Genomic DNA, 21,335 nt, shown 5'->3' on the forward strand with positions numbered 1-21,335 from the left:
TTGATTAACATTTTGCATGTTTGGACAATTCCTTCATTTTCATTTTAGAAAATTAGGATTGAGTTCACTGAGTCACCGAGTAACAAAATCACATGAGATTTTGGCTTTTAACAAAATGACCAGCCACACAGTATTTTGTAAATCTAACACTCCTTTTAGTCTCCATGACAACCATTAGACTAGATCCAGGTTTGGAAAGATTTCCAGTAGAAAGCCTTTCTTGTCCTACCTACCATCACAAATGTAAACCTGTGGAGTTTGTTAAAGTCTGATGGAACTGTCCGGTTTGATCAGGTGAGATGACTTAGGTTGAAGGTTTTGGAAACAAATGCTCCAAAGGAATGAAACAACAAATGAAAAAGTGTCAAAAGAGGCCATGATAAGTACAGCAGACAATCTGTGATGCTGTGGGCCTGTTTCTCTTCCATATAGCCTGCAACTCTAGGTAAAGAGTGTGGAGTCAATGGATCTGAAACAGAAGGAGATTTTAAATAACTGTCGTGGATTCAGCCAGTATGGCTTGTCGTTAGGTCTTTCAGCAGGATGCTAATTCAAAATTTGCCAAAGCAAACAACAACAACAACACAAAATGTTTCATTAGGCACAGAACTGTCTATTTTGTAGCAATACATGGCAAAAAGTATGGAGAGCAGGGTTACCAACGACTGTGCCACTGGTGGGTTTTATTGGCTGATTTTTTTTTTCTCCCACGGAGCAAAAACACTCAAATTATAGGTTTGATTTTTTTTTTTTTCATTGTGAGATTATGCTGCTGAAATAAAAGATGATTTTACTTTAATGTGTTTTACACATCTTTACTCAGGGGTTCGTGTAACTCAAGTCCTGGGCTGTTCTGGTTGTGCTAAAATGCAGTCTTGGTGTTACACACACACACACGCACGCACGCACGCACGCACACACGCACTCTACGGAAAATCATCTGCAGCGTGAATGAAATAAAAGTTGTTTGGATTCCGTCTTGTTGCATTGCAAGATCAAAAGTCCCTCCATCTATTTCTCACTACCCTGGAGAAGGAGGCCTGGAAAAGCACTGAAGTTCGGAGCGATAAAGTATCATTCGGTCAAACGAAGTGAAAAATCCCAGTCCCATGGAGGGGGGGAAAAAAACACCCCACTGTGCCGCAGTTAGACTGATTAATTGTGAAAGTGTGAGAGATTAAAGAAGGCACATCCCATGGCTGCTGCTAATGGCTTTAATATTCATGAACCCTTCTAGTAATGAGGGAAGAGGCAAGTGGGATCCAATTTATCCTACAGTCACTTTTTACTGGAATCAAGAGAGGAAGTGAAAGAAGGTGAAAAATTTCATTTGCATTCACTTACATTTCCACCAAATTCTGTGCATATTTTACTGCACAGCTGGTGTGTAAACAGGCACACGCAAACACACGCGCATGCACACGCACCCGCACCCGCGTTCGCACTCACACTTACAAATAAATGTCTAACGCTCAGCTGCACTCACCTGATGGCTCCTCTGTGATGCTGGACGGAGTCGTGGGAGGTGAAACTGGAATCTCTACTCAGAGAAAACGAGAGAAAATAATTGATTTATTCATTTGTACAAAGCGCATGTGGTGGATTGTTTTTTTTTTTTGTTTGTTTTGTTCATGTAAAGAGTGCTAATGTCTAGAACAGCTCAATTATGGACTAAAGCGGTGAGGTGCTAAAACAGATTTCCTTTTACAACAGACAAGTTTTTGATGGTCACTCAAATTTTCTATGATTTAAATTTACAAAACAACTTCAATGGACAGCTAGGTAAAGTCTTTATTATTATTATTATTATGAATCTGGATATGTGAAAGATTAAATCCCTATAATACTGAATTGCTTTCAGAATACACAAGTTTTTATTCCTTTGCATGCTTTAAGGAAAAAAGGATCAAAAAATGCTTTTTTGGTAAAATCATTAGATCTACTTGAATAAAAACGTAGAAAAATATACAATTTGATCCTTAACTAACTACATTTATTTACGGATATATATAAATGATCAGTATTGCTGCTGTTGTTAAGCTGATTTTAGGCATAACTTTGGCCAATAGCTAGCGATGGAGTGTGAACTCATTTTTGTTCTTTTAGTCCTTTCTGTTTAATTTTGACACTTTGATTATGTTTTTTTAAGTTGAAACCTAGAATTTCAAATTAAATTCTTACCTGCATGTGGAGCAAATGGAGTTGTGTATATACTGCTAATGCCTGTTGATGCATTTTCAACACATATTGATCAAGTATCATTTTAGAAGTTTGTAGTGGTCTGAGTTACATCCAAGTGCGTCTAATTTTGGTCATTTTCAATACAAATATAGAGTGTTTACTCTATGTTCTTTAAAATTAAAAATCTCTATGTAATTTGCAATTTTCCTGACATAAAACATTTTATTTTTATTGTACATTTATTCACATAGCAATGGGTTACACATTTAAGTAATATTTAGTTTCTTTTTGTTTTTTAAGGCATAACACAACAACACTATGAAGATGATGGCTCATTTTGCTACAGATTTTTTTAAATGTCTGTTACTTGGAAAAAAAAGTTTGAAAATTCAGTATTTGCTTCAAAATTACAGTAAATATATGTAGCTTATTGAATAATAATGTTATACATTTACAGTTGCAGTACAAATAACCACTGCTTTTCTATGTCAAAGGAAAAACAGATCAAGCTGCGTGTTTTTGTGTAAATATTGAGATCCCATAAAAGTGGAATGTTTTAACTTAAGGTTGTCCTACTGTGAGAATCTCATGTCCAACCCAGCGAGTTGAAACATTAGGAAGAGATGTTCTTCATGACCAACGGGAGTGACCGAGCGTGGTGTCATCAGCGATGGCCTTTCTGGGTCGTTCCACCATGACTATATCCGAAGTGTCATTGCAGTTGTTAAGCCACGTATTTAACTTCAATTTAATAAAACGAAATCCACCAAACATCTACTTGAGTGCAACGCTTTGGATCTGGGTTTTGCTTAGTTTTTCGAGAGTTATCCTCGGATAAACCTGGCTACTGTTTAAATGATCAATTTAATCAATTTACACTCTAAGCTTTGGTCCAGAGGTAAAGACAGGTCAACAGAGCTGCTAGATGTCAGGAAAATTTGCTTCACTCAGTCACTTTGTCATGAACTGTCTATTTAAGAGTGGGTACACCGTTTACACACAGGGAAATCATGCATAGGTGAGAGATCTCCTACTAAAAGAAACAAGATGGCTAAAGAAGGCATATTAAAGACACATGCAAAGGAAGAGGATGGACACACTGCGGGGAAAGGTGTGTAACAGTGAGGGGTTTGGATCTCGAGTAGGTACTGGTATGTGATTCTCACAGAATGATGACCTTGAGTAAAAAAATACTCACTTTTTAAAGATTTGAAATCAAATGTAAAATGTGGTTTAACTGCTTTTATTTAAAGCACATCAACAATTAATTCTAATGCTGCTTAAACACATTGACACACTTAGATTATTGTTATCTAAGCAATGATTTTACTGTTTTTTATCCTTCATTTTTAAAGTACATGGTATTTAGATTAAGATACATTCCTATCATTTTGCTCTTTATAGAATAACAAGCGTATAGTAGGCAGTTAGTTGAGCTATCTGCTCCAGTAGCCATCCTGAACTCTTAACTGAAACCTTTTGAAGCTTTAAAAGAAAACGTCCCTTAGTGGGACTGATGGATGGTGCTTTAGTTTCCAAATTTGTCTACTTTGGAGGAGAAAATGTGCAGTCGGTTTCTTTCATCCAAGTGACTTTATATCGCTTCACATTAAGAAGCGACATAGAGATTTTTACGTTGAAAGGACTGGAAGACCATAATTTTAACATTTTTAAATATAAACTTTATAAAACTGGGATATGCTTTGATGTTATGCCCTGATTTTATTGAGTTTTCTTGTATTTCCACTGAAAATCATCTGGGACCGAAGATACCCGACTCCAACTTTCAGCATTTCTAAATACGATTGTGTGAAATGATCCCACACGTCCTTTGTTTGCTCTTATTGACCATTTGATGAAAAAAATCGCTGAGGTACTAGGAGGACAGGAAGCCCAAAAGTGACACAATCTTTCATCATTATTCAGGTGATATTCAAACACTGAGCCTATTTTTCTCTTATTGTCTCATGTTGATTTTTTTAAGTGTGCACAATCTCTGAGATACAATTTAAATCTGTTTAAAATAAAGTTGATTCATTGGATTAGATCTATTTTTATATTGAGTTTCAACTTTAAGTTCTTTCTTAGATACTATTGGTGTAATTTAATCTGTATTTATAATATATTCTGACTGTGGCTGCAACAGCCAAAATTAGAATATATTAAAGTTGAAAGTTGTGTTTATTACAACCAACCACTAGTCTAGCAAGAATGAAACACAATCTGTACTGTACATGTCGCTTTGTTACAAATGCTTGATTGTTAGAGTGGATTTTGAATAAGAATGTATATACAGCGACAGAAAGCAGTTTCTCGTGTGCAGCCATCGTCCATAAAGAGTTTAATCTGGATTATTTAAGCGATGCTCTGTTGTAAGGTCTTGTTGTAAGGCCTCTTACTTGAGTCTTCATTTATCATAAATCCAGATTAACGAGTCCTAGGGGCTGAAGCTAACAGCTAGTTTGAGTGAGATCAAAACCAAAATAGACTTCTACCTTCTTAAAACAACTCTGGTCTCAAAATCGCCACAGACGTTTATGTGAACACAAACATGTAACCTTTAAACTATTGACACATTTGGATTGACTGCTTATTTACAAAGAAACCAATGATAATTTATACAGTATATGGAAGTAGGAGGCCATGAAGTGTCCTGTGTGAAACACTGAGAACGCTAAAAGTAAAACCGTGTCCGATCAGATTAACTATCTGATGAAAAATATAAGGCAATTTAAAATGAATGCCACAGCTATGACATTTTTGGTTTTTACTCCACTTTATGTTTTGAGAGCATCAGTTTGACTAATGCATGTTTTCATTCCCAGTGTCACACAGGAAGATTACAAGTTGCCCCCATTTCATTTCAAATTCAGAAATACTGATCTGTAACTCATATTATCCAAGATTCTTTAAAGAGTTTTTGAAGAAGCTGATGATTGTGGACAGGAAGGATCTCCATAGAGGATCTGAAGATGCCTCCAGCTGAAGACATGGAAGTCCCATGAAGAACAACCTCAATGTTGTCTGTGATTTTCTTGGCTTATTTAAATAATCATCTCATCTAATCTCCAGTGGTTCCACAGTTGTCCCCAGAACAAAATCAGCGTTCTTTATCAGGTTATTGAGCATTTTTAAGTCCCTTTCTCTAGTGCTGTTATCCCAACAGGTGATGGCGGAAGAGAAGACGCTCAACAACAGATTTATAGAAGATATGAAGCATCTTGTACAGTTTTTTTGTGAAATAACAGCCTAATTCATTAGCCAGAACCAAACAAAAAAGACTCAGAGGATGATTGCTACCAGTGCACACCCCCAAACAAAACAAACTAACAAAAAACTATCTAATTAAAACATTTAAAAAAGGAAGAAAATGCAAATTTAAGGCATAAGCCTTCAATACAAAATCTGGTTACATTCAAATCATTTAATGACTTATGTTGACATTAGTCACTTAAAATTTTTATTTCGAATCAATTAAGGTGGGTGGAAACAAAAGAATGCAAAATACGACTCGTTTGGACTAACTCTAAATGATTTTTTAAGATGAAAATTTCTAAAGGTTTTTACTTTTTACGACATAAACCTGAAACTGACATAATCCAATGGATACTGTAACGGCACTGAAACACTGACGGTTCATCAACAGCATCCAGAAAAAAACCCTTTCACATTGTTTTTGAGGTCAGAGTTATTTTATGATGGTAAATGCCTGCATTGGTTAAGCTAGCTGCTAGCGTCAACTAGCATGAAACTGCAACGTGAGTATCATGTGTGGGTGGTGAAATAACAACTGCTTAAAGCATTTTAAGAGCTGGAGTTAAGCAAATCCGTGTCCTAGCTGGATGTAGACTGCTTCCACGTACTTATGCAGGGGGCAATGGGCGAGCGGCTCTGCTGGTAGCCTTTAGCGCAGCGGTTGCACATGATACCAGTCACGCCATCTTTACAGGGACATTGTCCTGTGGTTTGGTTACAGGTTTTGCCAGCAGCGCCCACGGGATGGCAATCACATGCTGTGAGGAAACAGAGGAAGAAAGAGAGGAACAGTAAGTGGTCTCACACGCATACACGCACACACACACACGCACGCACACCCCCACACACGCACACACACGCACACACACACACACACACACACACACACACACACACACACACGCACATGAGGGAGTGGGGGGGGAACTAACACTAACTATGCAAAGAGAGTGCAGGTGGGTACACAGCATCGGTGCGGTGGCGACAACAGGGTGGTGAGAAACATAGTGGAGGCGTTCACACACAGGCACATAAAACACAACCAGTGTTACTACAAGACTACATGAGAATCCAATTCTGAAAGGTTTACAGACGTCTTCGAGGTGTTTGTTGCAACAGCGCCTCATCAGGATTGCATTAAGGCAAAAACATGTTGGTGTGTGTGACTGGTGTGTGCTGGGTGATGGGAAAAAAACCTTGTGCATGTTTACCAAAAATGATCAAATAATGGGGTATAATTCTGATAGCCTGTTTCTGATAAATGTCAGGCTTTGAACGAGAGCCCAAGACATCCTTCAGTCTTCCTCCAGAAACTGGTTGTTGGGTGTGGGTCTGACACATATGCTCCAGGAATGTAATCATGTCTAAATTCCTCAGCCTAATCCAACCCTCTCTATTCATTTCGCAGCCAGGTTTGAAAGGGGTGTGCTACAAAAGTTCTTTCTTTTCTCCTATTCTGGGATATAAATAACTCTTAGTCCTCCTCAAAGTCTGAGCTGACGTATTAATGTCTTACCATTTTCCCCCCGAAAAGCATTCATCACCAAACTTTCACCGCTCCATGCCTCGCACCATAAGTGTTTTATTTTCTGCCGATTTCCCAGAAACCCTGTGATGTTAAAACATTCAGCCTCATTCGCTACATGCCCCCCCCCCAACCTCTTTCTGCCATAAGATTTTCCTCTACGTTGTGTCACATGTCACTCTGTGAGCCTTCAAGGCTGCAGACGAATTAATACTCTGTTTTTTGTTTTTTTTGCATTGTTGCTAATGATCGGACCTTTATAAAACGTCTTTTGCTTTCTGAGAGCCTAACCGTGCAGCTCACACATGCAGACTTACAGCTTCAAAAACAATGAGTTCATTCCTTTGGACTGACTTCAGTCTTTAATATGTATTAACGTCAAAAGAAATTAATACTGAGCCCTGTCCACATGCTTAAAATTCCAGATCTCTACTGTAGTTGGCCTGGAGTTTATGAGGAGATTTAATCTGAATCGGAGAAGATAATATGATGCAACTGCTTCTGAATGAATTAAATCATTTCAATAAAAGCTGACATGTCCGAATGTAGTGTGCTTTTTAATCTTTGCTTTGACTCGGTGCAATGATCCTGCTGCTATTCAATATGCTGCTTGGGGAAAACAAAACTCGCAGGGTGACGCATTATGTCTCTATAGTTCTTTGGCTCAAGTGCAGCTAGTGGTACTTAGATTGCCTTTAGCTGTATGTAGAAAAAATGTTGGTGTAAATTATTTGCAGAGTAAAATGCAAACAAGTTAAATGTGATGTAGGACTAATGAGCAACATGAGCCAAAAAACATAAATTGTCTAGACTCTAGGCCAATGGATCTTTGCTTCCCAGAAATATCTGACAGTAGAAGAGGGCATTTCTGAGTAGAAACTGAAGTAGATCAGAGCAAACCAGGAAACGGTAACGCTGGCTGAATGTCGTTAAACACAACTATGTGCTCCAGCTATAAGTTTGATTCTTAAGATTAAAGTAGTTCTCTTTGATCTTTTTGTACTTGGAAACATTGTAGCTCACATAATAACAATTGAAAACTAATTTGAAAAAAAAAATATATATAATTTTCCTTCCATTTCACATCCATGACCTGCTTTGTGTTTGTTTTTCATATAAAATCCCAATTAAACACACAGCTTTTGGCTGCAGTGTGTATCTGTTTTGATTAAGTTGAGCAGCTTTATAACGCAAAATTAAGGTATGGCTCATGTCCCATAATATTTATTCTATTTTCTGTTTTATGACGAAACACAACTAACTGAAAAGAACTGTCATAAACGTGACAATAACATCTGTCATGAAAATGAAGGAGACTTAATGACTGTTGTCATGAAATGTTACTCTGTAATTAATGGCACTTTTAAAGCAAATCTGCATTAAAACGTGTATTAAAAATCCATTAAATTGGTCAACTTTGCATTTTATGTCATTATTTACTGTCAAAAGTGTTACCGAAAAACCCAAGTGGATTGTAGTTGTGCTGTAAAAGTGAAAAATAAATGAATGCTATGACACAACAAAGTGGTCTGTGTCCCAGCAGGCCTCCGTCTATCTATAAAACTCTCTCTTTTTTTTTTATCTCTATTGCCTGTTTCCTGAGCTTCAGCTACTGTTGCTGCTCTTATCAGTCCTTGGTGTGTGTGTGTGTGTGTGTGTGTGTGTGTGCGTGTGTGCATGTGTGTGTGGGTTGTTCGCCCCTCTTATCGCACTCATCCGAGTCCTCCCACAGACTGTGTGCCTACTACTACCTACATCAGACCAATCTGTCACCGCCTTCATTGAGCGCGGCTGGGCGAACACACACCTGCGCTCCTGGGGAGCTCGCTAAGCAGCGTTTGGACCAGCGCGGCACGTCCTCAGGCCAGTAAATCCAGGGGAGCGTGTTCTGGAGGGGAGGCTCTGAGGATAGAGGGAGTTTGCGGTGGGTTATGTTTTTAGGAGCATGTGATCGGAACCATAAAGCCCAGCGTTGAGCCTGCTTGTAAATCAGGAACCACATGGCACGCAGGTGGAGAGCTCTCCCTCTCCTCTTCTGTCGTCACCTTTGGTCTGCCTCGCTGAACAGCTCTCCTCTCTGTCCTGTCAGATGCTCTCCGACCGGATGACACAGCTGCTGTGTCAATGACCGGCTCACTCCAGGGGTGTGAGTGAGAGTATGAAGTGTGTGTCCACTTCAGGGGCTAAGTGGCTGATTCATGGCTACCACTCCAGATGGCTTGGAGAGATATAGGAGCCAGAGAGGAAAGGTTCCCTTTCTGCCTTAGGATTAAGGGACAAGGACAAGACGAAAAGCTAATGCAGAGGTTTTATCTTACTGTAACTACAAAAAGAGTATCTACCTGCCAGGAATTGCAGGAGTTGCACATAAAACCCCCCCAAAAAAACATGAAAAATGGGGTATGGAGACCTTTCCAAAAGCAGGCAATGTGTGATTTCACAATATGCCCATCATTCACCATGAAGTTGATGTTTGAAGTCTGAACTGCATTCCCCGGTTTGGTTTGAGCTCAGTGTGCCAGTCAGAGGAATTTGTTGGACCTGGAATGCAGCCAATCGAGCCAAGTCTGTGTTAGATTATAATTAGATTTCAGCTTCTCTCTAAAGTGTCTGTAAAGAGCAAAAAGAAAGAAAAAAAAATCGCATCGACCTCAAGGACGGCTCGCTTTCTATCTGCAACTACTTCAGGATTTTATTGATGACAGTAAATGGTCACAAGATGGATTTCTTTTGGCCACCGAGAGCGACGGGTGTTTGCTTTGTGAGTGACGTTGATATTGCACAGCACTTTCCTGTTATTTTAAGTGGAAACATCTCAATATCCACCGAAAGGTAATAAGTAGCAAGGTAAAAAAAAAAACTTAATCAAATTAAAGAGCTATAGTGAGGATTTCACTCTAAGACATGAACCATACCTTAATTTTGCGTTAAGGCTCAACTTAATAAAAATAGATGGGCTACAAGCTACACGCTACAGCCAACAACTATGTATTTAACTGAGGTTTTATCTGAAAAACAAACACAAAACAGATCATGGATGTGAAGTGGAAGGAAAATGATACATGGCTTTTCAAATGAGTTTTAAATAAAAACCTGAAATGTTAAAAATGCAGAATAATTCAGCCCCCTGGGGTCAGTATTTTGTAGACTCGCCCTTTACTTTATAGTTTCTTTTAGTTAGTTCTTACCCCCCATTTTTCTTTCTCAAATTAGCTCTAGCTCAATCAGATCAGAAAATGTGTAAATATTGATTATCAACTCTTGCTAAAGATGCTCAGTTGGATTTGGACCTGGACTTTGACTAAGCCAATTTCAAACGACGACACTCCACACTGTATTGTTAGGGTCGTCGTCTTATCACAAGGCGAATCCTCACCGCAGTCTGACTTAGCTCCATCTATCACCTCTAACCAGCTTCTCTGTCTCTGCTGAATGAAACGTTTCCCACAGCATGATGCTGCCACCACCATTTTATCATGATGACCATGGACTTTAGAAGGTGGTTTGCAGCATCGAGTTTCCTCTTTGCATGTGGACTAAAAAGGTTTCGCATCTAATCTGACCAGGACGCTCTGCTCCACATGTTTGTTTGTGAAAACCTTTCAGCAAAACTTTAAGCAGGCTGAAGAAAAACTGTTCATTAATTAATTAACAGATTCCTAACCCGCTTTAACTTCTTCAGAACTTTCTCCCCGGCTCTTCTGCTTTCCTCATTGGTCTTCAGGACGTTTTCAGTTCGCTAAAACGCTTTTTTATAAAACTCTGTTCACAGAGCAGATTTATGCTGATGTTACACTACAGAAATAACTGACTTGCTTTACTAGTTGCAACGAATTTTAATTTGAAGCATCGGATTAAATGGGGCTGAAATGCAAAGTCTTTTTTCTTGTTGTTTGAGATAATAAAATCCCACAACATTCATTGAATTTTGTGCTTGAATATTGCTGCAGTAGCAGACAACAGATTTAAAATCATTTTTAAGTAAAATCCTTAGCTGTCACGTTTTTGATTCCGCATCATTTTGCTTTTAAGATCAGATAAAAAACACTTAAACTCAAAACTGTGGAGTCTCCGCTTTAAAGGCGAAGACAGCATAATTGCAGTTCAGGTTTTGCTTATCTTCCTTTTTTCCAACCAGACTTTATGCATCTGTCAAATCCCATCGGTGTGTTTAAATCCGAGCCTTTCAGACAGTCATAAACACGAGTAACAGACGACTGAAAACTCATTGGAGTCTACGCTCTCGCTCAAGGAGGGGTGAATCTCTGACTCCTTGGCATGTGAACGAAGCCACCAGGCAGGCTTCGCTCTCCGCTCACCGCGGCCTCCGTTGGAAACGAGCCACTTTTCTGAGGGGATTATATTACCGCTGTGCTCCCTCGCTTTCTTGCGGGTCCCACAGCACGAGGCTTTCTCTTTTTGATTTCAGTAAATCACCAAAACCTCTTAATCGATGTCACTTTGTTCCAGCTTCCACACTGTTTGAGAAGTGGGCATGAAAGTAGTTTTGCGGCTTGGGGGTTTCATCAAATTATCTTGAGTTATAATGTGGTTTAAACTGAGGTGGGAGTTTGCCGGAGCATGAAAGTGTCCAACGCAGGGGAGAAAGGCAGTGTGTGGTAACTTTGTTCACCAGCAAGCAGACCATGTAAAACAGTGATCTCTGAATTCGTTAGCAGTAATGCTCCAGATTTAGCTAACAAAAAATGTTTTGTTAGCCCGTCTATGTTTCGTGTCATTTGTCAGTTTGGGGTAATTGCAGCAGATTCTTTATTATAAGTCTATTTTGATGTAACTGAATCCCCGGGTTGAATGTGGACAGTGTTTGCTTATAATCACACAGGGCCGGGGAGAGGTGGGAGGCGCATGCACTCTGGCAAGTTTCATAGATTAAATTGAACAAAACCGTTTTGGGTGAGCCGATGATTTCTTAAACAATGATGAAATCTGTTTATGCTTCGCTACGGCAAAGGGCGGCAGCAAACGTGAACGAGTCGAGGGGAAATAAATCCCAAGTGTGGGTGAGAGGATTTAGTTTTTTTTTTTACATTGCTTGTAATGAGAGTATGCCGTGACCGCGCTCTGGCTGCGGGCCTACGGGACTATCATTATCCCTGAGCAATAACATTATTTTAAATCATATCCGAGAACGGTGCCGATGTTCTGCAAGGGTTCTGGATAAAAGGTTTCTTTCTCTCTTTTAAATATTCCTTTTATTCAGATTTAGATCATGTCAAAAAAAAAGAGGCAAACATATTCAGAAACTTTCATATTTTGATATATTTAGAGATCCTCAGAAGCCAACAGATTAATCCAGAAGCTCGTGCTCCACGTCTTCCTCACTCCAGATGTCAGGTGTGCATACCGGGCCCATTTTTCACCGCTTTCGACTCGCTGTTTTGACTTCGCGTCAGGACTCATTTCTCCATTTTCCCTAACATCGTGTTAGCAATCGGACTTGTGTGAAAACAAATTTCCATGTTGGTCACTGGTGGTTCTTTTCTCATTGCTGCTGACATGCTGGGGGCATTTTTATTTTACTCCTGTCTGAACTTTCATTTCCGTTTTTCTGCGAAAATTTGGCCCGTCTGTAAGGCGGTTATGTTCAAAATCTGAAGGGATCGCTGGGAAAAGCAACCACATCATAAATCAAACGCAGCGCGTTTAAATGGAGGAACAGCTAGAATAAACTCAGTTGATTAAACTGAATTATAAAAAAACTAACCTGACACCACATTCTTTGTGTTGTTTCATAAACAAATTTGGCGAATTGATGATCTAAAAAAATGCTGATGATTAATTTATTTACATTCCAATTGGTATATTTGAGACAGTAAACGATTAAAAAGCTATCCTTTTAAGATAATTTGGTAGAATTACTGTCTAAATTGTGTAAAACAGCAAAAGGCAAATAAATTCTCACTTTTTCTGACGAATCCTTTTTGACGAATCCTGTCTGGTATGAATTAAACATGGTAAACTTTGCCTAAAAAGTTTACTATGTAGGTGAAAAAATGAGTGAAAATAAATTCAATTAAATTATTTGGCATATTAATCATCCAAATTGTCTAAGGGGTGAAATTTCCTTCCCTCAAATAAAAATCCTCACTTATGATGATGACTATTTCCATTTGATCTGTTTTATTAATAGATACAGTACATTGCAACTTGACCACACAACAATTAAAAATGAATAATATTTGATAATTTTGCACATTCATCATATAAATTATGTATGGTATCAAATTGGAAAATGCCCTCGCTTTTGCTGATGTCTACCTCAACTCACCTCTTAATAAAAGCAAAAACTAAAACGTAAAAATTTGACCATTTGGCAGAAAAGTTCTCCAGGCTTTGCAAGTCATTAAGTGACAAAGAAATTTATTTTGACTGCTTTTTTTCCATTCTCTTTGGTAATGCTATATACAGTGAATTTGGCCTCCAATCCCAACTTGAAAACAAAATAAATGAAAAGGAGAAAATCAGATCATTTATCAGGTTAATCAACTAGATGATGTAAGTAAGGCCTCAAACAGCAAAAACAGGAAAAAAAAAAAGAAAAATCACTCATGTTGATGTTTGCTTTGCTTACTTTATGTATGGTATTTAGTAAAAGCAATAAATGAATAAAGAAAATCTAATTACGTCATTTGGCAGATTAATCCTCTAAATTAGGTAAGAACCCTTACTTATGCTAATGACTAGATAATCTACATTCTGTCTGCTGTGTGCTAAACACAATAATTTTTCACTAAAACCACAACTTGACCACACAAAGAACAATAAAGTAACAAAGTGAGGTAATTTAGCTGATGTATCAGATAGTGAAGCTATTCACATGAGCTGACGACTATTTATATTCTTTCTGCTATACAGTAAAGACAGATTAAATACAGTCAGCGATTTGGCAGACCGTGCTTCATTTTACTGTAGTGATGAAAAGCACAGAAAGAGCACGAAGCTGTAATTTTTATTTAATTTTTATAGGAGCAAAAACTGAACGTGAATCTTGAGAGGCGAACACATGAGGCGGGACTTTAACATGCAACGCAGCAAAGCTCCAAGCTGTCCTGCAACACACAGCGCAGGACGGGGTTAACGGTACGCTCCGTCCTGTCGTGATGAATGCCGTGTTTGCATTCCTGGCCGGCCAGAGTAGGCCCAAAGCCACGGAGGGTGTTAAAATCACCTCAGGAATATTGCTCATGAGTGACTGAGCTGAGGGTGGATAAATCTGAAGAATTGTGTTGTGCAAAAAAAAAAAAAAAAAAAAAAAAGGAAATGTGTTTGATATGCTTGCAGGAGGCAAGGAATCCGGTGGGGGCCGAGTGCAGCGCAGGTGATGCTCCCTTGCGTTAGTTTGATTAATGTTCTGTCACCGAGGCATGAAGCGTGTCAGACAGCCGTGAAAAAAAACATTTATTTCTAGCAGAGAAAGGCTGAAAAGGAGGAACGTCTCCTCCGAGGACGTATCATTTTCTCCAGAGCTGGATTAGTCTTTGAGTTCAGCCGAATGAAAAGCCCTGCTTCATCTAAACTAACATCACATTCTTCAGCTCGTTTCATTGATGTTTCGCTGCTCGTACATGATGTCTTTCAAACTGACTGATGGCTCCGTTTATTTATTTACTTCCTGCTGAGTGACAAAAGAAAACTGGGGCTTAAATTGTCAGCAGGCAGCTAATATTTCTTGGTGGGGCGCCTTCAGAGGCGGCGGCTCTGAAACCCTCCAGCAGGTATCCGTTTCTTGTGTGTGTGTGCACGAGTTCTGCCGTGTCCCTCGGCTTGTTTGTGCAGGGATTGGACTCCTGTTATCTTTCCCCGCAGCTATAGAAGAGGTGAGAAAACACATTCTCACCCCCTCCTCCGCCTCTTCCTCTTCTACCACCTCTCTGTCTTTGACCCTTGTTAGCCACGGTGAGGGTTGGTGGCAGGCGATTCATTCAGCGGTGAGTTGTGAGCACACCTGTGTAGGGGCGTGTCCCCCTCACCCATCATCCTTCCTCCTGCCATCTTTCATTCCCTCGCTGCCTCTCCAGTCCTGACTTCTGCTTTGTTGCTGCCTTTTCCCACTGCTGTTCCAGTTGCCTCTCGTTCATCTTTGGTCCTGACTGGGGATCACTTAACGCCCCTGCTCTGTTTGTTTTGCTTGCCCTGTCATCCCCTCACCCCTCTCAAAATAAGCCAAATTACTCTGTCAATGAGGGAATGCCCGGGCTGACCCCACCCAATGCCACCCTGACCTCCTCGATCCCCAAAAGTCCCCCCCCAGCTCATCGCTGCTGATGGAAGAGGTGAAACTGGTTCAGCAATTAAACTGCGTCTTCTAAAAAAATCTAACTCATTGGGGGGGTGGGGGAGGGGGCAAGACTGTTTCAAGGAAATCAAGTCATACTGCTTTGATATAGTTTTGATTAAAGCTGCTTTTTGTTCCGTCAGTCTCTGGAAAACCACACGCATACACGCACACACACTATGAAGCTTTACCAAATGGGCCAACTGCGCTCCTGTAAAAGACGGAAACGGGCCCTGTACCTTTGCAGGCCTTCCTGTGCGTGATGGGCTTGGACAGGTCTCGGTAGTAGCCCTCCTTGCAGTAGTGGCAGTGGCGACCTGCTGTGTTGTGCCGACAGTTGAGGCAGACTCCTCCGCTCTTCCTCCCCGACAGTTTGTACAGCTCCATGTTGAATCGGCACCGTCTGGCATGGAGGTTGCAGTGGCAGGCTGTGTAAGGAAAGCAGGAAGGTTCAAATCTTTCAGTTTTTGAGACTCTCTGATCACAATGCGATGGTTTTTCTAAATTAACTCCTGCACTTGTATGTTGCTGCCGTGTGTTTTAAGAGTGAGAAGATTAAAACAATAAAAAATTATTTTAAAATATCGTCCCAATAGGCTGAAAGTAACTAGTATTGTAAAGCTTTTTATCATTCCTTTTTAAAAAAATGGTTTTGGGCTATCAGTGGAGATGTGGATACATTCTGAAAAACACACAACAAAAAAACAATGTAAGTTAACAATAACTAACATTTATGAGTTTTTGCATCCTAGGTTGTCGATTTAACTTCAAGACATTAATCTCTAAGAACTTGGCTAAAAAAACCCAGAACCAACATAAAACCATAAAACCCAGAACCAAAGCCATAAAACTGGTCAGATGAATAATTTGGATCAAAGTTTCCTCATCTGTTAGCCAAATTTTAATAAGGTGCTAAAGTATTAAATAAGAATGGGCTGAATTCAAACTCACAACATACTTTACCAAGTTTTATTTGTAAAAGAAAAAAAAAAAGAAAATTATTTTTCATCTGTTTCACAATTATGTTCTACTCACATAAAATCCCAATAAAACACAGAAATTATGAAAAACTGAGCACTCGGTACTAAATCAGAAATTTATCTCGATAAAACTCTTCAAGATTTTCTCTAAGTTTAAACCACCAGGATGAAAAGCCGTGATTCAGAAACACACGCAGTAGATTCCCAGGAAGTTTAAACTTGGGGACTAATGAGGTGAAGGATTTCATCTTCCTCCTAACTCTTTCTCTCCCTCTCTCCTTTTATCAGTGTCCTCTGCTCCTCTCCAGAGTGCAGGCTGTACTGTACTAAACAGAAGACGGAGGCCTGGAAATACCATTCCTACATTCCCACTGAATCCCTGCGAGCGTGTGCTAGAGCTCCCTCTCTGCCGCTTGTTTACTGGCGAGTAAAGTTGCCAGAGCCGAGTTTAATTAGCCAGCTAATGTTTATTCATGACTTTTTGGCAGAGGAGAGACGCAGACATGCCCAGCTTCATTAGGGCCCGGCCGTCCGAGACTCCGGTTTTCCTCCACTGGCACCACAGACAGATTCATGCATTATTAACAGCTGTACTTCTAATACAGCTTGTGGCTCAGCTGTGTGTGTTCATGCACGTTACCTCACAGGGGTATAAAGTAGGGATATATTGATCCCAAGTTGTAGAAGTTGATTGGTTCATCTGTCTGTAATTTTTCTCTTTATGTAGGAAACCTGAAGGATTTCCCACATAACGCATCCTTGAAGCGTTCCTCTTCCTGATGCGTTTACTCTGCTTACTTTTTTTTTTCTTTCTTGAATATTTGTGTCTGTTTGAGACCTCCGAGATATTTTCACCCCAAGGACCCAATTACTGTATCTAAATATCTCATACAGTAAACAAACAGACTGGCTCTGTGTATTGTCTGTACAACTGCAGAAGTTTAATCAGTGAGACTTATGGACTTTTCCTACTTAACTTACAACAGCTAAGATTTATAACACACACAAAAAATATTTTTTTCCAAGATGACAGCTTGAGATCACAGGTAAACAATATTTTTAACCCTCCTGTGGTCTTACAGAGACGCGGGGAAGCAGCTGGTCTGTCCCGTCAGACCGTCAGTTCCCAAAACTACACAAAATACCTCGGAGTAAATAGCTCAGACCGTGTGAGGGTTAAGGGCACATCAGCTGTGTTTGATAACTCTTCCTCATGTGCTCTCATCTGGATGGATTAGATGCTTATAATTTCTGTCTTGAGCCACTTTCCATCTTCAGAGTTTAGGTCGATTTATACCTGACCTTTCTGGCTATTAAAGCTGATCTTCTACGGGACATTTCATATTAAAAAGGCCTCAGCTTAATGCAAGTGCTAGTATGAGATTATTGTAGTATGCCAACATTGAATAAAAAAAAATAAATAAATGTAAAAATAATATTCCTTAATAGTGTTGATAGACAAAATCAATTTTGTGTTGATTTTGTGTATCAACACAAAATTGTATGTGCAAAAAATGTAAAACATTGTTTGTATTGAACATTCTTAACATTTGCTGTGGGAAAGTACATTTCCCCTTTACAGATTTACACAGGTAAATGTTTCAGACCCTCAAACAAATGTTAATACCAGCTAAAGATGCTTCAGTAAAAACACAATGCAACTTTTAGGGATAAAAAAAAGTAACCCAAAGCAGTCCTCAACACCCAACGCCCCATTAGTGAACTAATCAATTTCCCAGGAATCACTGGCTTACCAAAATTATTCCAAGAGCGCACCAATGAATCATGCAGCAGGTCACAGAAGAACATAAAAAACACTGCAAGTTGAGTTGCCTCATCGACTCCAGTGTTTATGATTAAAATATGGAAAAAGCCTATTCAGGACCTGGATGACATGCTCTACTGATGACATAAATAATCCAGCAGAAAACACTGCAGGAAGATGACCCGTCATTAGTCTACGACATTTTAAACTCATGAACTCTTTGTTAATGGAGCAGGAGTATAATCTGAACCACACCAGCAGGCCTGCATCCAAACAACATGAAGAAGTTCCTGTGTGCGTCAGATTTATGGGCGAACCAGAAACATGCGAATACAAAGGTTCTGGCAGGAACCTTTGAATGTAAAAAAAAACCAAAGTGATTAATTGGGTTTACATTTTTAACACCTTATAATCTTTGTAATTAAGTAACCATTGTTATTTAATTACCTTTGTATTCCTGCCACAATGCAAAGGTTCTGGCAGGAAGCTTTGTGTGTAAAAAGCGGTTGTTTAAATTTTTAGCACATTATAATTAATTAATCGAAATTAGCGTGTGAAATTCCCAGTCCTAACTGGTAACAGTTTTCACAAATTGTGGCAGTTATTTAGTTTAGGAGGAGGTTAGTTTTTTCATGCTGATTTTACTTTTGACTTTTATGTATTTATCCACATAGTTTTATCAGACTGAACATCTGAGAAATAAAACAGACAGACATGAAATGTTTTGTTAACAGACACAAAATGGAGATAATTTGGGACAAATTGGCAATATTAAGTTATAAAACCCTCGCCCGGCACGCCAGCTGGAGATGGGCACCAGCAACCCTCCCGACCCCACTAAGGGGCAAGGGTGCAGGAAAATGGATGGATGGATGGAAGTTATAAAACCGGGAAGGGCAAAGTGGATTTAGCATCTTATTTTATAATTCATATTTTTTGTGTTATTTCCAGGCATGTAGCGAAACAAATTCCCTACTTTTTTTTTTTTTTTTTTTACAGAAACACTTCCTGTGTCCAGTGGAATCCCCCCTTCAAGCCCACCAACAGCCACAACCTGATACATCCAACCTCACAGACGCTGATGAATAAAAAAATGCACCCGAGCTTTACTCATAGATATTGTGTGACCACGCTGCCTTTTACTTCACAATGGGTTCAATTCTTTCCTGTTTGGACAGCGCTCAAGTGATCTGTCTCATTGTGCTGGAAACATCGAGCTCAACGCCAATGTGGCCTGGGAATGCCACGAAGCGCGCTCCGTGTTTCTCAGACTCTAGCTGCAGGGCGCAGTTAGTCAGCACTGCTCTGTGCATGCCTGCAGGTAACAGGGATCCCCGCAGAAGGTGTAGAGCTGGTGGAGGATCAGTGTAAAGCCTCAGATCAGCAGACAGGTTTCTGTTACACCTCAAGGATTGTTTCACACCCTCACTCAACAAGGCTGCAGAGAGAATAATGCCCTTGTGCTGGAGGGCACGGCGGTTATATAGTGGAGCTGCTATTAAAATTGCTTGAGAAGGTGTGAAACCGAAGTTCACATTGTGTTTCAGCCTATTATGGCTCCAAGCACGAACAATTGAGAACCACTTTATCTTGGCAATAAGCGTCACGCAAGCTGTTTTAAACGTGACGTTCGTCTAAAACCCTTCAGAAAAAAAACTTTAGGTTCACGTTTCTTCTTCACTTTCATGTCTGTCACAGTGCAGACTGTCTTAAAGACAATCATGGTTTTACATTTTTATTTTTACATTAGATTCTTTCTTTACTCTCTATGGAACAAATGGAAAAAACTGAGACCTTCTGATTAACAAAATAACATTTATTTATTGACCTTAGCATTCCTCTTTTGTGCAGCAGGATTTGATCAATTTAACCACTGAAAGAAGACAGTAAACTCTCTAAACATCTGTTGAATGATATGTAGAGGATCGTTCTCAGCAAGGTTAGGGGTTGGCTTGCTCCAGAATAAATCGTCGAGATTCATACCCACTATCCACCCGGATCAGCTGCCACATCACAGAACAATTGACTTCAGGTGTCAACACACCCAGATGGACACAGACGGGTCTGAATGTCGCTACACTTGCACAAATGCACCTCGGACATAGCTGCTACTCTTAAAGCAGCTGAAAATACAACGTCGCCTTCTGTTTGAACTTTGGAAATGTGGCTAAAAGTGAGACGTTCACGTGAAGATATCTACTGATGTCTAAAGCTGATTAAAAAGCTGCTTAGGGTTAATAAAAATCTGTCACCAACAAGTAAATCAAAACTGCACATTTTGTTAGTAAAGTTGTCCTTTGACAAGCCAGAGCTGTTTTGTTTGCTACACCCTGTAATTCAACATTGCCAAAATTCTTTCTTCGAAAAGGGTTTATAAAAGATTTTAGTAAAAGTTATGTTTGTTGTTTTTAATCGAGTATTATCATCAGTAGTGAGATTCTATGCTGCTAAAATGAGACATATACAAACAACTTTAAAGTAAGAAGAAGAAGAAATATACACAGTTTTACCCCTTAGTGTTAAAGGTGAAGTCTACAACTGTTCTGTATGGGCAAAAAAATAATAATTTTAAACTTGTAGCCATTTAATATTTTAACCCTGAGTAGCTAAATGTTACAGGAAATGAATTCTTAGTTGTGAATAGTTCATGATGTCTTTTCCTGTGCATGCTCAGAAACCTGGGGCCTCTTCACAGTGTCCGAATGTGTTTTGGAAAGCCGGTTAATTAGTCCCTTTGAGTGGTTTCCAGAAACCATCAACTGACCTCAGTCATGTAGCCTCTGCTAATTAGAGGGAAAATTCAAGCCACAGAGCTGGAGGTTGAGGTTAAGCTCATCGTATTTACGATAAGCCGGGTAATTGAGGGATGCTGGCCAGCGCCTTGATGTGTTGTAAAGAGACACTCGAGCAAGTGATCTCTGCCACTCATGGCCTAAATCGACATGCTGGGCCGATTCTAGCTGCTGGTTGTGAACCAAGCAGCAGCAGCAGCAGCAGCAGCAGCAGCCTAAGAAAAGAAAACACTCACTGCTTCTTCTTCACGCCTACATAGCTACTTATAAAGTTACTTCTCAATTGTGTTGTGCATTTTAACTCAACCATAACTCAATCTGTTGTAGAAAGGTTTTAGAAAATACATGAGGAGAAAAATATAGCATATGCTCTATATTGTAATTGAGCTGAAACAATGGTACACTTTAAAAAAGGCTTTATGCGAAAAAGACGTACAGAGAAGGTTAAAAAAAATTGTAAATATGTTTAGAGTGTGAGAGCAGACATCGACAGTCATCACTCTGCAGGTAAATTACTCTTTGTTGATATTTTCACAGAAAA

At 39.5% G+C, this 21,335-nt stretch overlaps 1 protein-coding gene and 1 long non-coding RNA gene across 2 annotated transcripts in view; one reads left to right on the forward strand and one right to left on the reverse strand.

Moving 5' to 3' along the window:
- ntn1a (netrin 1a) overlaps positions 1-21,335 on the reverse strand; it is a 70,748-nt gene that overhangs the window by 17,028 nt on the left and 32,385 nt on the right. Inside the window, exons 3-5 of the mRNA XM_008414585.3 lie at positions 15,497-15,685; positions 6,045-6,194; positions 1,487-1,540 (exon numbers count right to left, since the gene is read on the reverse strand). Of these exons, the coding sequence (XP_008412807.1) occupies positions 1,487-1,540; positions 6,045-6,194; positions 15,497-15,685 (393 nt within the window). The remainder of the gene's footprint in view (positions 1-1,486; positions 1,541-6,044; positions 6,195-15,496; positions 15,686-21,335) is intronic.
- On the forward strand, positions 121-20,991 carry LOC145552529 (uncharacterized). Its single transcript, XR_014088608.1, has 3 exons — positions 121-294; positions 6,158-6,227; positions 19,002-20,991. It is a non-coding gene; the product is annotated as an uncharacterized LOC145552529 (long non-coding RNA).

Source organism: Poecilia reticulata, chromosome 1 (genome assembly GCF_904066995.2).
Source record: "Poecilia reticulata chromosome 1, P_reticulata-male-v2, whole genome shotgun sequence".
Lineage (NCBI taxonomy): Eukaryota > Metazoa > Chordata > Actinopteri > Cyprinodontiformes > Poeciliidae > Poecilia > Poecilia reticulata.